The 14116-nt window shown below is 41.7% G+C and overlaps 1 protein-coding gene across 1 annotated transcript; it reads right to left on the bottom strand.

Annotated features, from left to right (window-relative positions):
- Nucleotides 1-4337: 4337 nt before the first annotated feature.
- LOC131015776 (putative late blight resistance protein homolog R1B-16) lies at nt 4338-7019 on the bottom strand. Its single transcript, XM_057944201.1, has one exon. The coding sequence runs from the start codon at nt 7017-7019 to the stop codon at nt 4338-4340; it is 2682 nt and encodes an 893-aa protein (XP_057800184.1).
- Between the last annotated feature and the right edge of the window lie 7097 nt (nt 7020-14116).

Below are 14116 nucleotides of genomic sequence, written 5' to 3'. Positions count from 1 at the left end.
TTTTAAAAAAAATTAAAAAAAATTTTTTTTTGAGGGGGGGGGGGGTTGGGGGGGGTGGGGGGTGGGGGGTGGCGGGCTGAGGTGGGATTGGGACTTGGTGTATCGAGACCATGGGCTTTTTTGGTCTTTTTTGGGCATTTTTAAGTTTGGTAATGGGTATTATTCGAGACCATGGGCTTTTTTGGTATTTTTTGGGCATTTTTAAGTTTGGTAATGGGTATTATTGGATCTATGGGTCTTATAATACCCATGGGTAATTAACCTACCCGCACCATTTAATTTTTCACTTAATGGTCTGGTCCGGTGTGGATCCATTAAGCAATGGGTCGGTTCTGGTTCCGGAACCGTAACAATTTTAATGGTTCTGGTCCGGGTAAAACCCACCCATTGACATCCCTAATGTGGTGGTTGATGCTGGTGTTGCCATGAGAAGAGTAGAGCAGCGGAAGGAAAATCAGAGAAAAACACAGGATCTGATCGGAGCAGCTGCTGAGTTTAGATCTGATCGGAGCAACTACTGAATTTGAGAGGAGTTGCAGAGATATTGAATGGCTCGTGATACCATGTTAGATGTAGAGTGAAGCAGCAGTAGACATAGAAGAAGAAGAAGAAGAATGAGCAGTAGGATTTAGAGATTGTGATTTCATTGATTTCAAAAACTGAATTACAAAAGCAGCGGATGAATTGCTTATATACAAGGAGAAAGAAGCTTCTAGTAGTAGCTAACTAATTTGACTATTCAACTTACTACCTAGAGCTGACTCAGCAGTAGTAACTAACTATCTAATGAATAAACTTAACAGTTTGGATAATGTTTGAGATTCAACTTCAAGACAACAGCTTGAACGCGGATGGATAAAATTTCTTGTCTTACTGAATGAGTGACGAGATCGTCACGGTATTCTATGAAAGATAGTATTTTTAGTGGAGAATTCTTATTGTTAGACACTGAGAATTCTTTCACTCGATCTATAAATTAGTTACACTGAAATTATAAATTAATTGTACAGGATTTTTTATAAGTAATTCAAGGTACTTATTAAGTATAGAATTCAGTACAACTATTTTATAGGTCCAGCGCAATTAATTTATAAGTTAATTTTTTTTTTGTTTTCAAAGAAAATCAATAATAATTTCTTGCACAATAACATATTTTTATATTATTGCAATTGGGTTAATATCACATTCTATCTCATGCCTTTCATTTTACTTTCTTATGTCTATTCCAACTTTTAAAATTTATCTATTTTATTCTCAAGTTAATATTGAGGATTTTTGTTCGCTATTATTTTCACCACGCCGCAAGTATACGGGTAGTTGTAATATATGGAAGCAAGGTCGTATCCCACAAGGATTAGTAGTTCAATCTAGTGATTATCCTAATTCATTTTACTCGACTATTTAGACTAAACGATTGAGTGATTGGTTTGATTATCTAACTAAATACTTAACAAGTGCAAAGACAAATAAAAATCAAATAAGCAAAGTGGATAAATAAGATGATTAAGGCGATTTAGGGACTAGGCATCGATGATTAAGAAAAGGACTTCAATTATAACTCAATACTAATCTTGACGAACCTAATTATCTAGAGTGATCTCCCAACTGGTTTTAGCCCCCTCCCGGACGACTAAAACGGTAGATTACGGGTCATAGTTGCCGTCCCCGGTCAACTTCTAACCTATAACTCCCAAAAGCACACAAAGATCGACATACTCTCACCCAACTCTCAACCTCCCGGTTATCGAATTGATATGTTTCAAACACCTTATCTATTGCAATTATCCTCTCCCGATTCAAAGTGCAAATTAGAAATGCATAGAATGTGGCCAACAATCTATACAAGAAATAAATCAAGGGTTTGAAAAGATAATGTGCAAATGAACAAACAAGATTTATATTGAGCATAAATAATCAATCCATTACAATAATCATCTAGCCTAATCCCCAAATCAAAGAGAAATTTAGCCTAACATGTTCAAACACAATAAATCAAAGTTAAAGGTGTACATAATGAAAGAGAGAGTAAGAAATGACAAATCCTATTTATGAGCTTCTTCTTCCTTCTCTTCTCTTCAATGGTCTTCAATGGTAGATGGGTGTGTTAAAGGAGGCTAGGGTTTTTGTGTGTGGAGTGTTGGGGAAGATGAGTGATGGAGAGGAAGAATAATGAGAGAAAAAGGGGGAAAATGGGGTTTAAGGGCTGAAAAACGCGACTCCGCTCTTTTCCCGCGGTCATGGCCCGCGCACGTGGTGCTCAAACGTGGGCAAAACTCAGGGGACCCGCGGTCCCGCCCCGCGGCCGCGGGTGGTGACCGTGGGGGGGACCCGCGGTCCCAGCCCGCGGCCGCGGGTGGTGACCGCGGTACATCCCTGGACTTGAGCACTTAGCCCGCGGTCCCACCCCGCGGCCGCGGGTGGTGACCGCGGGCGATACCCTCCCCACGACGCGTGACCGCGGCCGCGGTCTCTGTGCGCGGCTGACTTTGTCGGCCCCGTTCTCCCTCGTCCGAGCTCCGATTCGGGCGCCGTTCACGCTCATGGATTCCTCTCGAGACGTACTTCAATCCTATGCTCTCACAATTCTCCAATCAACTCTTGATTTGCCCTGAAAAAACTCAAAAACTATACCAAGCAATCAAAACTTCATAAATACTCAAAATTGGGATACAAACACATATATGCAATCAATTCATGGGGAAAAATGACAACAATTCGTGTGATATTGAGGTATGAAATCCATGTTTGTCAATTTTTTGAACTCAAAATTTATAAAGGCTCTTGAAGCTCATGTTCTGTATTTGTCTGATCACCTTTTCAATTTTAGCTTAGGACATTCGGTAACAAAATAATTGAATAAGATTTTTTTTTGGAACGGAGAAACATACATTCGACAATAATAATTGAAAATAGGAGTAACCTATATCATGGTCTTCAAACTACATCAATCAATTTTGAGTTCAAAGTTCTCTATATTGTTATGACTTATGAGGATTGGAGGATTGGATTGATACGGATGATGATGAAATCAGCTAGGGATTCCCTTTTTGATAAGGAAAGCCCAAATAAGATGTTTCAAACCCATTTAAGGCCCAAATATATAAACTATAAACAAACACAATTATAAATAAATTAATATATTCAATTTATTTTAATATTATCGCAAGTTTAAACTCACACTTGCAGAGTTTATCAGAGTTGAGTATTGTAAGCATTTTTTTTTGTCAAGTAAAACCGCTTCTTCAAATTACATTGAAGAATAAAAAAATGGCGCTTGCACGAATGCATGTATTGATTCATCGAAGTAGAAATTTATTTGAAAATGAAACATATATTATGATAATCAATACTACTTCTTCCCTTATTGTATTTGACATCTAATGTGAATGGTTAGTTTTATGCATCTTGATTTTTTTTTCAAGCGAAGCATGTTTTTATGTTGAATAGATGAGATCCAATGTTTTAACTAATAAAAATTAAATTAAATGATAAAAAATAATTATCTACCTTAATCGAGTGGAATAAACACTAATTAATAATAATTGTAGAAAAAAATGATGAAAGAAAATAAATAAAAAATAAAAAAGATTGGGAGTCATGGGACATAAAATTTGGTACAGTGGATCTTAAGTGATATTGAATACTTTCTACCAAAAATTCACTTATTGTATAGAACTAACCAATTACTATATAGCAAAAGCTATTCATCATCGGTCAAAATATACAACCAATTATTCAATTAAATTGAATTATTTTATCAATCATATACTATCATTTAAATCAAACACCTCTTTACAATTTTTCACAATCACAAGGGATGAGGAATAAAATAGCAGCCTTGCCTTAGTGGGCTAAAGCCCAATAAAAACCATAAAAGAAAAGGCCCAAGTCTAAAGAATGAGAAAAGTGAGCCCAACCGTATCATTTCTCTCTCAATCTCTCTCTCTCTTCTTAATTTTGGAGACACAGCCTCCTTCTCGGGCGACACTAGTTAGTCGCTGCACATTATAGTAATGTGAAGTATTCTTGTAGTGTTTGTTAGCTTTGTTTTATTATATATTTTGCTTCTCTGCATAAGATTACCTTCCCACACTCTCTTAAGAAGTTGATATTCGAGATGAACGACGAGTTGGCGTTAGATGACATGTTGGGAAAGATAAATACATTGCCCCTTCAAGAAAAATAAGCAAATAAGCAAATAAGCTTATTGAGAACCATCTCTCTCTCTTTCTCTCTCTGTTGGGAGATGATAAGAGGTGAGAGGGAAGAGGATTAAAGAAAAATAAGCAAATACACAAAAACAAGAGAGATAATTAATGGTGGTAAAACCTAGCTAGCTAATACTGTAATGCATAGACTTCAAAGTTGGGACCTGCCAAGCTCTGCACTAGTGCTTCGTTCTTACGCTGAACCCAAACTTGAACATGAAACGGAAGATCTTCCCCTTGTAATTCTACTTGTTCCTCTACGATCTCCTTTGCGCACATCACAGCAGATTCGCCACAATCTTTCATACTTATCTTTTGCAGCGTCTGTATGTCTCCAATTTGAGTCGGGATCTCCTTCAACTGCCGCATATCAGAAAGATGAAGCTTCTCAAGGCGTGGAAAGATGGAGTTCGATTCCGCAGTCCAACGCTTCAAACTGGGACACCAATGCAATTCCAAGTATTTGAGGGAAGGGAATTGGCCTTCAACCATTTCCCACTTGCCTGTTCCAAAGCACCCGAAACGCAACTTGAACTTCTCAAGAAGGGGCATTGAACCTATCTTTTCCAATATTTTTTCCCATTCAAAGCCACCATTCATCCCAAGAGTCAACTTCTTGAGGCTTTGGGGGAATGTGAGCGCATACGGAGCAGCTCTAAAATCAAACCAACAATTTACGTTGAGGGATTCCAATTTACACAAACGTTTGACATTGTTCATACAATAATAATCATCTTGCTCGATTCCCCCTCTCCCAAAATACTCTATCCTCAATTTTTTGATATTGGGAATTCTTTTAACCACCTCTTCACTGCACTTGAAATTTGCTATTCCCTCAAGCACCAGTAGATTCTCCATGACGACGACATCATCACTCGAAGGTTCTGGAAGATAAAATCTTCCTCTAGTCATTTCAATATGCCTAAGTTGTGGCATTCTCCAAATCTCAGCCGGTGCAGTGAACTCCTCAAAACAAGAAACAATCAATATGTGCAGATTCCAGAGGCGAGTAAACGAGGTAAAGATTGAGGACATGCTACCAACATCAACAGCAAGGTGGCGCAAGTTAACATACTGAGACGCAAGGGACTTGATCACGTGGCGTTCATCTTCAAAATAACGAAACTTGTATGCATGTAATGTTCTAAGCAACCCGGAATTCTTAATACGCGGGACATTCACATATTCACTGATAATGGAACGACCACGTGGCGTAGACTGCAAGTCGTCAAGGACTTTATTCTTTGGCGTGTTCCTGGGTATAACAACGCGGCGTTGGCTACTTATGCCTCGAGGACTAGATTGCCCTGTGACATGATAGAACCCATCTTTCTTGCTCTGGTTCAAGCATAAATCCCTCAACAAATCATGAATTTTGACAAATTTTATGTTTCCTGTAGACCCCACTTCACCAACTAGAATGAGATTTCTATCAATCAAGTCCTTTAAGAACTCTATGGCAATAGTTTCCAAACTTTTGTCATTCATGGGTTTTAAAAATCCTTCAGAAACCCATAGCTTCACGAGTCTTGAGACTCTAACCGAATCATCCTCCTCAAACACTCCCATATACAAAAAACATGGCTTTAAATAAACTGGCAAATGATTATAGCTCATTTTCAACAGTTTCATGCAATTCTTATCATTCTCCAAATTCACTTCTGAAGCTAAGTTCTTCCTAATTGATTCCCAAACTCCTAGAGTGTGTTCCCTATTTCTCAAAATACCCCCCACTACAACAATTGATAAAGGAAGTCCTCTGCAATTCTCTACTATTTTCTTTCCAATTTTCTCTAACTCATGAGGGCAATTTCCAACCCCAAACACAGTTTTTGAGAACAGTTCCCAGCTTCTAACCTCATCTAAAAATTCCATTTGAAGGCTATAGTTGTTGTTCAACTGGGAACTTAAGTGGGAAAGCCTAGTCGTCACTAATATCCGACTATAATTCTCATTTTCGGGAAAGAAACGTTGTATCCTATCCCATGCTTCGATACTCCATATATCATCCATCACAATTAGAAACCTTCTACCTGACAAATACTGGTGGAGCTCTAATCCTAGTTCATCTTCACTCTTTTCACTCAGTTGTTCCTTCCTTTTTTTAGTGGCTTGAGAAACAAGTTCACAAAGAATTTCCCTTGTGTTGTATTGTTGAGAAATAGTAGCCCAAGCACAAACGTCGAAACGCTGCTCAATAATTTTCTTCGAATAAACAGTTTTGGCAAGAGTGGTCTTACCTATCCCTCCCATTCCTGTGATCGGGATGCATTGGCGCTCGCGTTGGTCTGAAACGAGCCTTTCCAAGATTCCATTCACGACACCCTCGGACCACACCACCACGCCACTACTGTTCTTCCCAGTGGAAGAAGAAGCAGAGGCGAAGCTACGCCCCGTATCATGGAGCACCACCTTCTCTGTATTCCTCTGCATCGCCAAACTCTTGATCTGATCCATTTCTTGTATCACATTTTGCACATCTTGAAACAAGTTCATATCTTCCTCAGCTCGAAAGCACCTGAGGAAGCGGCTGTAAATGGTTTCTCTGGATCTGCTCAGCTGAATCTTGGCCACGATATGAGATTCGATGGCATCTTCAGCTGCATAAGCTGCATCTGCAATACGCATGTCAAAGGGATCTGCTTCGTCGGAAACAGGAGAGTCATAAGCTTCGAGAAACTCCTGCAAGAACGTGATAATTTCAGTGAGGGATTGAACTTGGTGTTTGTTGAGAGAAATCGGAGGGGAATGATGGCTCTCGAGGTCGTCTATGATATGCATTAGAGAAACCAAGGCTGCGTAGGCCGCCATGATCGATATCAGTCGAAGGGAAACAGAGTGTAAATATGAGAATTTTGGACAAGAATTTGATAGAATCTTAATTTAGGCGACTTCAACGACTAGTAAACTGTAGAGCCAACCGACATATCTTATCTTACCAGTTGGCAATAATGTGAGAGCTGAAGGTAGAAGAATGGTAGCCACATAATGTTTCTGATAATAATTGAGGAGATATAAGCGTTGTGACATTCTGCTTATTTCAATTAAACTCCTTATTGCGAAAATAGATGGAATTATTTCATTGAATCTATAAATTTGTTAGTCAAAAAAGGGTGGCTACTTTCCACCATCATGTTTTTTCTTCAAAAGTTGCGGCTGCAACATTCAACAAAGGCAGCAAACAAGTTATTCCATCTTGGCTGCCACCTACCACCTCCCCTGCCTATATAATGATCCTCGCAGCAGCATCCCAACACACCCAGAACCACCAACACCACCAAGCAGAAGGAAAATTTTGCTAGAGAGAGAGAAAAATCTTGTGAGAGAAAACTTCAGTGTGGAAGTTATATACGAGTGACAAAAGTGAGTTGAGAGATAGACTCTGCGTAGGCAGATACAAAATACAGTGTGGTATTTTTGTTGTACTCCTCCTTTTGAGATTCTCTAATATATTGGTGTGGGTCCGTGGACGTAGGCAGTTTGGCCGAACCACGTTAAAAATATCGGTGTCATTTTTTCTTCTTGTTTCATATCGGTCGATATCCACAATATTGAGTCACACTAGATCCCGGGCGGAATTATTGGCGTCTATAATTCCCAACAACTGGCATCAGAGCCACGGTGGTGGCATCACGTGAATAGTGAATTTCGTGAATAGTGAAATTTGTCGGCGGTTCCGGTTTGTCGACAAAAGGTGTTCTAAACACGGTGGTGAGCTGAAAAATCAGAAACGATCCAAGGAGTCCAGATCGAGTGGGAGCAATGTCGACAGACGATAAAATTTCCAAAATTGATAAATTCAACGGTGTGAATTTTGGATTTTTTTTGGAAAATGCAAATGGAGGATTACTTGTACCAGAAGGACCTGTATAAGCCCTTGAAGGAAAATCCAGAAGTCAAGGACGTGGACGGAGCAAGTCAAAGAATGGCAGGCAGAGCTCCACGAACCACAAGAATTTCAACAAATCAAAGTCTGTTGAATGTTGGAACTGTGGTCAAGTCGGGCACTACAGAACGCAGTGTAAAGTACCTTCAAAGGGAAACGAGAAAAAGACCGAAGCCAATGTTGTGGTTGAAGGAGAAGGACGTGAGATATATTCCAGAGTTGAGGAATAACTTGATCTCCGTCTAACAATTGTCGAGAGAAGGATGTGATACACACCTCTCAGGTGATTGTTGGAAAATCACTAGGGGCGCAATGATTCTTGCACGTGGCAAGGATACTGGCAGCCTATACACAGCGATGAATGCGTGTGTGATAATTGCAGTTGCTGATAGCAAGAAGAATGCAAATTTGTGGCACCAAAGACTTGGGCACATGAGCCAGAAAGGGTTCAAGTATATGCATTCGAAAGGGAAACTACCAGAAGAGGGTGAGTTTCAACACAAGTGGTAGAACTCTGAAGCAAGTAAAGCTTGAGTTAGTCCACACAGATGTTTGGGGTCTAGCAAGAGTTTCATCCATTGACGGAAAGTCTTACCTTTGTGACTTTCATCGATGACCACTCGAGAAAGGTGTGGGTTTACTTCTTGAGACAAAAGTCAGAGGTGTTTGAGGCGTTCAAGAAGTGGAAGGCCATGGTGGAGAATGAAACTGGCTTACGGATAAAGAGATCCGATAATGGCTGAGAATATGAAGATATGGCGTTCAAGAAATTTTGTTACCAGAATGGCATCAAGTTGGAAATGCCAGGGACCCCACAACAAAATAGAGTCGCAGAACGCATGAACCGGACGTTGACAGAAAGAGCTAGGAGCATGAGGATACATGCAGGACTGCCAACACAATTTTGGGCAGAAGCTGTCAACACAACGGCATATCTCGTTAACCATGGGCCATCTGTACCATTGGAGTACAGAATACCGGAGGAAGTTTTGAGTGGCAAAGAAATCAAACTTTCTCACTTAAAAGTATTTGGCAGGTCATCTCGAGCTCAGGTTCCTAGTATCGAAAGTCTTCCTGATAGTGTGGTCAGGCAGCGAGTCCCGTTGCGTGGTAACAGCGGTGCAAGATATACGGAGGTGTACCCCCAGTGAACTCACGATTGAATCCGGTGGTTCCTTGTATCGAAAGTCTTCCTGATAGTGTGGTCAGGCAGCGAGTCCCGTTGAGTGGTAACGGCGGTGCAAGATGTACGGATTGTCGTTCGAGGGAGGACATGATGTGGTCCTTGTTTTGAGGGGAGGATTTAGGAGAAGCAAAGCAAATTCTCGGGATGAGAATTTACAGAGACAAGCAAAAAGGTGTTTTGCAGTTGTCTCAGGCCAAATACATTGATCGAATCTTGCAAAGATTCAACATGAGCAGTGCTAAGCCGGTTAGCTCAGCGTTGTAGAGGCTAAAATCTACAATTGAAGTTGACGTCTGCACGTCCGGATAGATTGGGCACTAGCAACCTGTCAACACAAGAACACGTAAGAGCCCTAGGTTGAGCACCGGGTGGGGGTGTCGACCGTAGAGCCTCCGACGCTCAAGTCAGTAGCGGAATAGCAAAATAGAAAGATAAGCAAATTGAAATAAGAGAGAAAGGCAGGCTGGAGTGTGCGGTTACTCCAGGCTGTAAGCGGCGTCGGAGGGTGGAAACGGTGACAGTGTGTCGTGATAATTGAATATGGGAGGCGGAGATAGGCCAAGTTGGCTAGGCGGCGGAGTAGAGAGAGAGTTTAAGAAGTAGAGAGCAAGTAGAATTTTTCGTCGTGTCTTCTTTATGATCTAGTCTGGATGTTTATATAGGAGACATCCAGCCGCTAGGGTTTTTACAGCCTGGCCCCGTCAAAACCCTCATCCCTCCGGTTGTTGCGATTTGGACGGGATCATGAAGATTACCCTCTGACTGCGTCAGCTTGGTGGAAGACGTCTTTTTAGGGTTTGCCGGCTGGGAAACGTTTTTTAGGGTTTTGACGGCTAGGTCTTATAACTTCGTCAATCCAGGTCGGCTATAACCCTTGGGCTGCATGCAATATATCCAGCTTGGTTGTGGATTTAAGTCGATCTATAGCTTTTCGGGCTAGACGGACCAGTCCGTTTAACTAGTTGGGCTTTTTAAGATTGTGCCAAACTGGTTAACTAGCTTGGTGGGCTTGGGCCGAGTGCAGCCTGACTGTTTAGACAAGTTGGACTTGAAGTGAGATAGTCATCCTGGGTCGGTCCAGGTTGATCTTGAGATAAGTATAACTTGACTTATCAGGCTGGGCGAACAAGTTTTCTTAAGTAAATGGGTCAGCCTTGTTATTGATCCAAGTTGGTTCGAAGTTTGTCGGGCTGGACTGACCAAGCTGTTTAGCTCATTGGTCCAGCTTGGAAGGTTAATTGGGCTTGAGCCAAGTTGACGAATTTTGCCCACTACAGTTAGCCCCCTACTCTACAATTAGAATTTTCTAATTGGAGAGTTAATTGATTATAGTCATTCAGTATAGGCGGACTTTTAGGATATCGGGTTGTCTCGATTGTCAAAGCCGGTTGTAAAAAGTCGATCGTTTGCCAGCCTGGAAATCGTTGTCGATAGATGAGGTGAATCTATTCGGGATTACATGACATTCGGTACAGGCTGAATCCGTTTGCTAACATAGATTTTAGTGCTTTTGCCAAGTTGAAATTTTCCAAAGAAATGATACAGCTCGTAGCTGTTTGCCAATATGCACTGTGGTGTTACCAGCTTGAAGTTAAGAAAATAATACAGTATGTAGAGTTTGGAGCGCTTACCAACTTGGAGTTTCTTCATATTTGAAATTATAGATAATTGGTGGTGTAAACTATGTTCTGCCGAAATTTTGCAGCTTGGAAATTTGAAATAGGTAAGCGTCCTCCAGCTTGGAGTTTCGAAATAGGCAGATTTTTTACTTACTCCAACCTGACTTTTTTGTCGAAATAATTAGTTACTTCCAGTTTGAAGTTTCAAGTTAGGCAAATTTTTGAATTACTCCAGCCTGAAAAGTATCGCGAATGTAGACGGCATAGATCCATTCGAAATTAAATGTCGAGATTTACAATATGGAGATTTAGAGTAGGCGAATTTTCTAATTATTCCAGCCTGACCACTTGTCAAATTAATTTGTTCCAACCTGTATGTAACATATTGAATCCAGTAGTAGAATTAATTCTTCAAATTAACTCATTTCCATCCTGGGTCGAAAAAGGAGATGGATTTTCTAATTATTCCAGCATGGTGTTGACAAAAAGAATGAAGGGGAGAAATTATTTTCTTGGTGTCTCCGCCTGTTTCAAAGGAGGTGGTTTCTCTCTCTCTCTCTCTCGTCTCATTCTCTCTCCCTCGCCTCTTTATTTTCGTTAAGTTCGGCGGTCACCGTCGTTTTATCGTCTGGCGACTGGACGCCGGGGTTTGGGTTCTGGCTTCGCCGGAGAGAAAGTCGGCGGCGCTTGGTGCGCCTGGGTTTTCTCAATCGCGGCTCAGGGGCAGCGGTCGCTGGGTGACTGGTGGCCGGAAGCGGGCCTCTTGCCGGGTAATCGAAGGAGGAGAAGTTTGGTGACTGGATTTGGGGTTTTTTGGGAGAGATTCGTGGTTGTTCATGGTAGTCCCAGGCTGGATCTGTGGTTTGTGTGAGGGAGAAGAGAAGATTGGGAGAGAGGAAGGCCGCGGTTTGGCCGCCGGAGGACAGAGGGAGCGGCGATGGCGGCTAGGTTTTTGTTTGAGGAATCTGAGCGAGGGAGAGGGATGTGGCAGAGCGGCGGTTTTAGCCGGAGGTCGAGGCTGGGAAGGGTGGCTCCTCTCTCTTCGAGTATTATCCTAACTTGATGTAGCTCAATTCTTCATGCGATGTATAGGAGTTCAGAGAGCAGGTAGGGAAAGACGGCGTTGAGTCGGACGAGCAGCGACGGCGGCGTTTGCCACTACTTGATTCGAGAAGGGGGGGTAGCGCGTGCCTGCGTGGGACGAAGGTGGCGGCCGCTGCCGTGGCTCACCGCTGTCGCGGGAGGACAAAGGGATGTGGCGGCGGTTCTTCTCGCCTGGCCAAAGGTGGACCTCAGCGGTGGCCACCCGTGTTTTAGGCTAACCTCAGATGCACTCAACAACAAATTCGAGCTGCAATCCGTCTTGAATTCTAGCTCGAATGTGACTATTTCGAACTTTTCAAGTAGGATTTACAGCTGAAATCAGGTGCTTTAATTGAAGTGCGGTTATTATGTCTTTCAATGCGATTATAGATTTGAGTGAGGAGTTCTTTTTGCTTTTGTGAATCTGTATTTCACAGCCTGTATCTGCGTCGTATCATCAATTTGAATTTCTGATTTGTATTATCTATGTTTGCTTGTTTGAGATGGAGTTAAGCAGCCGGAGAGGCGAGGTAGGCGGCGGCAACCGGGTGTCGCCGACGACCGCTGCTGATTTGTGCAGCGAAGAAGAGAAATTGTGGGGCGTCTGGCGCAGGGGCGAATGGCTTTGCCTGCTCCTGTGGCCGCCGGATTCTGGACGCAGCGACGCTGCTTTGGGCTTGTGTGTGTTGCGTTCTCAGCTGAGGGAGAAAGAAGGAGGGTCAATTCCGGCGACCGTTTGGCCGGAGAATTCTTTTGGCAGCGGCGTGGTGAAGCACAATTTTGCTTATTTTCATTTTTTTTTGTTTTTTTGTGGGGTCACCTTCTTCATATTAGAATACTTTGTTCAGATGGTGTAACATGATAAGCAGCAGATAGGATTTCAATTTTTGATGGCCTTTGCTAATGAATGAATATTTTTGTGAAACTCTTGGATATTTTATTTTTGGAGATTAGAGCCTTGAACTTTGGCAACTTGATGAGCATCTTGTGGTATGTCGTTGTTTTCTCCACTTAGAGCACGTCATATGGAACCAAAACAGGGATCCTTATATAGGATCATATGGCTCTAAATATTATTTATGCAACAAATTGACAATACTTGGAAAATTAAAATTTATGTGGAATCTTTGTATTTTCTTTGGAATGTGTCTCCAATAATCCCAGTGAAATATAAAATCATTTGTCTTCTCATATATATTCTTTGATGCATGTGTGTCTGATACTTCATGATTGGGTGGTGATTTTTGTTGCCCGAGTGCAGTCTCTATTTCCTATTGGATTTGGGTTTGAAAATCCTCAAGCAATGTTGATTTTGTTTTTGTGTAATCTTTGGAAGATTGTTTGGTGATTTAAATTTGGACTTGAACGTCGAGTTACAATCTATCAGTCAATTCTATAAATTCGAGGATAGCTTTGCCAGTTTGGATTACTGATAATTGCCTTTTAAGCATGGCCTTGATTTGCTCTTTGTAAATCACTTTCTTGCAGAAGTTGGTGTTTTGTAGGATTATATGATTATATGTTTGCCCTTTGATGCATTGTTTAGTACTTAGTGATTTATTTGTTTAGGTGTTTCTGGACATGTCTGCCTCTTTTGTGTCGAGTGGGTCGAGTAGTGAAAATTATAGATCGTCGAATGATGACGCGAGCTGTCTAGATATAGTGAATGGCGTGACAAGGAACGAGTCTCGGGCTCGGCGGGGCATGGTTGTTTTTTAGTCTGGGATTGGGCAAAATTTTTCTAGACCGCTTGAAGGAAGTATTCCCATGTACAAGCTGGGAGATAGGAGCCCGAGGTCTACTATCACGTTTGACAAGTTGGATGAACTTCGTGCTGCCTATGTTATTCCTCCTTGTGCCAATCTGGCAGCTTCGTCCGATTTGGAAAGGCCCGATTGGTTATATCCAGGATGGACGATCATGTATGAGTGTTTTCTCCAGATGGGTGCCCGCTTTCCTCTTCCTCGACTAGTGTTTGAGGCTTACACTTACTACCGCATCGCTTCGGGTCAATTAGTTCCAAACGTGTGGCGCATTCTCATGGCCATTCAGGTTTTTAGCGAGCTGAGGGTGTTCACTTCAATTTTTCTGAAGTTTTGCAGGCTTACATCTTGGAGAAGCATAGAACTGATGA

This window comes from Salvia miltiorrhiza, chromosome 3, assembly GCF_028751815.1.
Source record: "Salvia miltiorrhiza cultivar Shanhuang (shh) chromosome 3, IMPLAD_Smil_shh, whole genome shotgun sequence".
Lineage (NCBI taxonomy): Eukaryota > Viridiplantae > Streptophyta > Magnoliopsida > Lamiales > Lamiaceae > Salvia > Salvia miltiorrhiza.
The sequence above is the reverse complement of the archived record's forward strand: the minus strand, read 5'-3'. Positions and strand labels throughout refer to the sequence as shown.

Bases quoted from the DNA above. Each gene is read 5' to 3' on its own strand.
- LOC131015776 (XM_057944201.1), bottom strand. From the start codon at position 7,019: ATGGCGGCCTACGCAGCCTTGGTTTCTCTAATGCATATCATAGACGAC.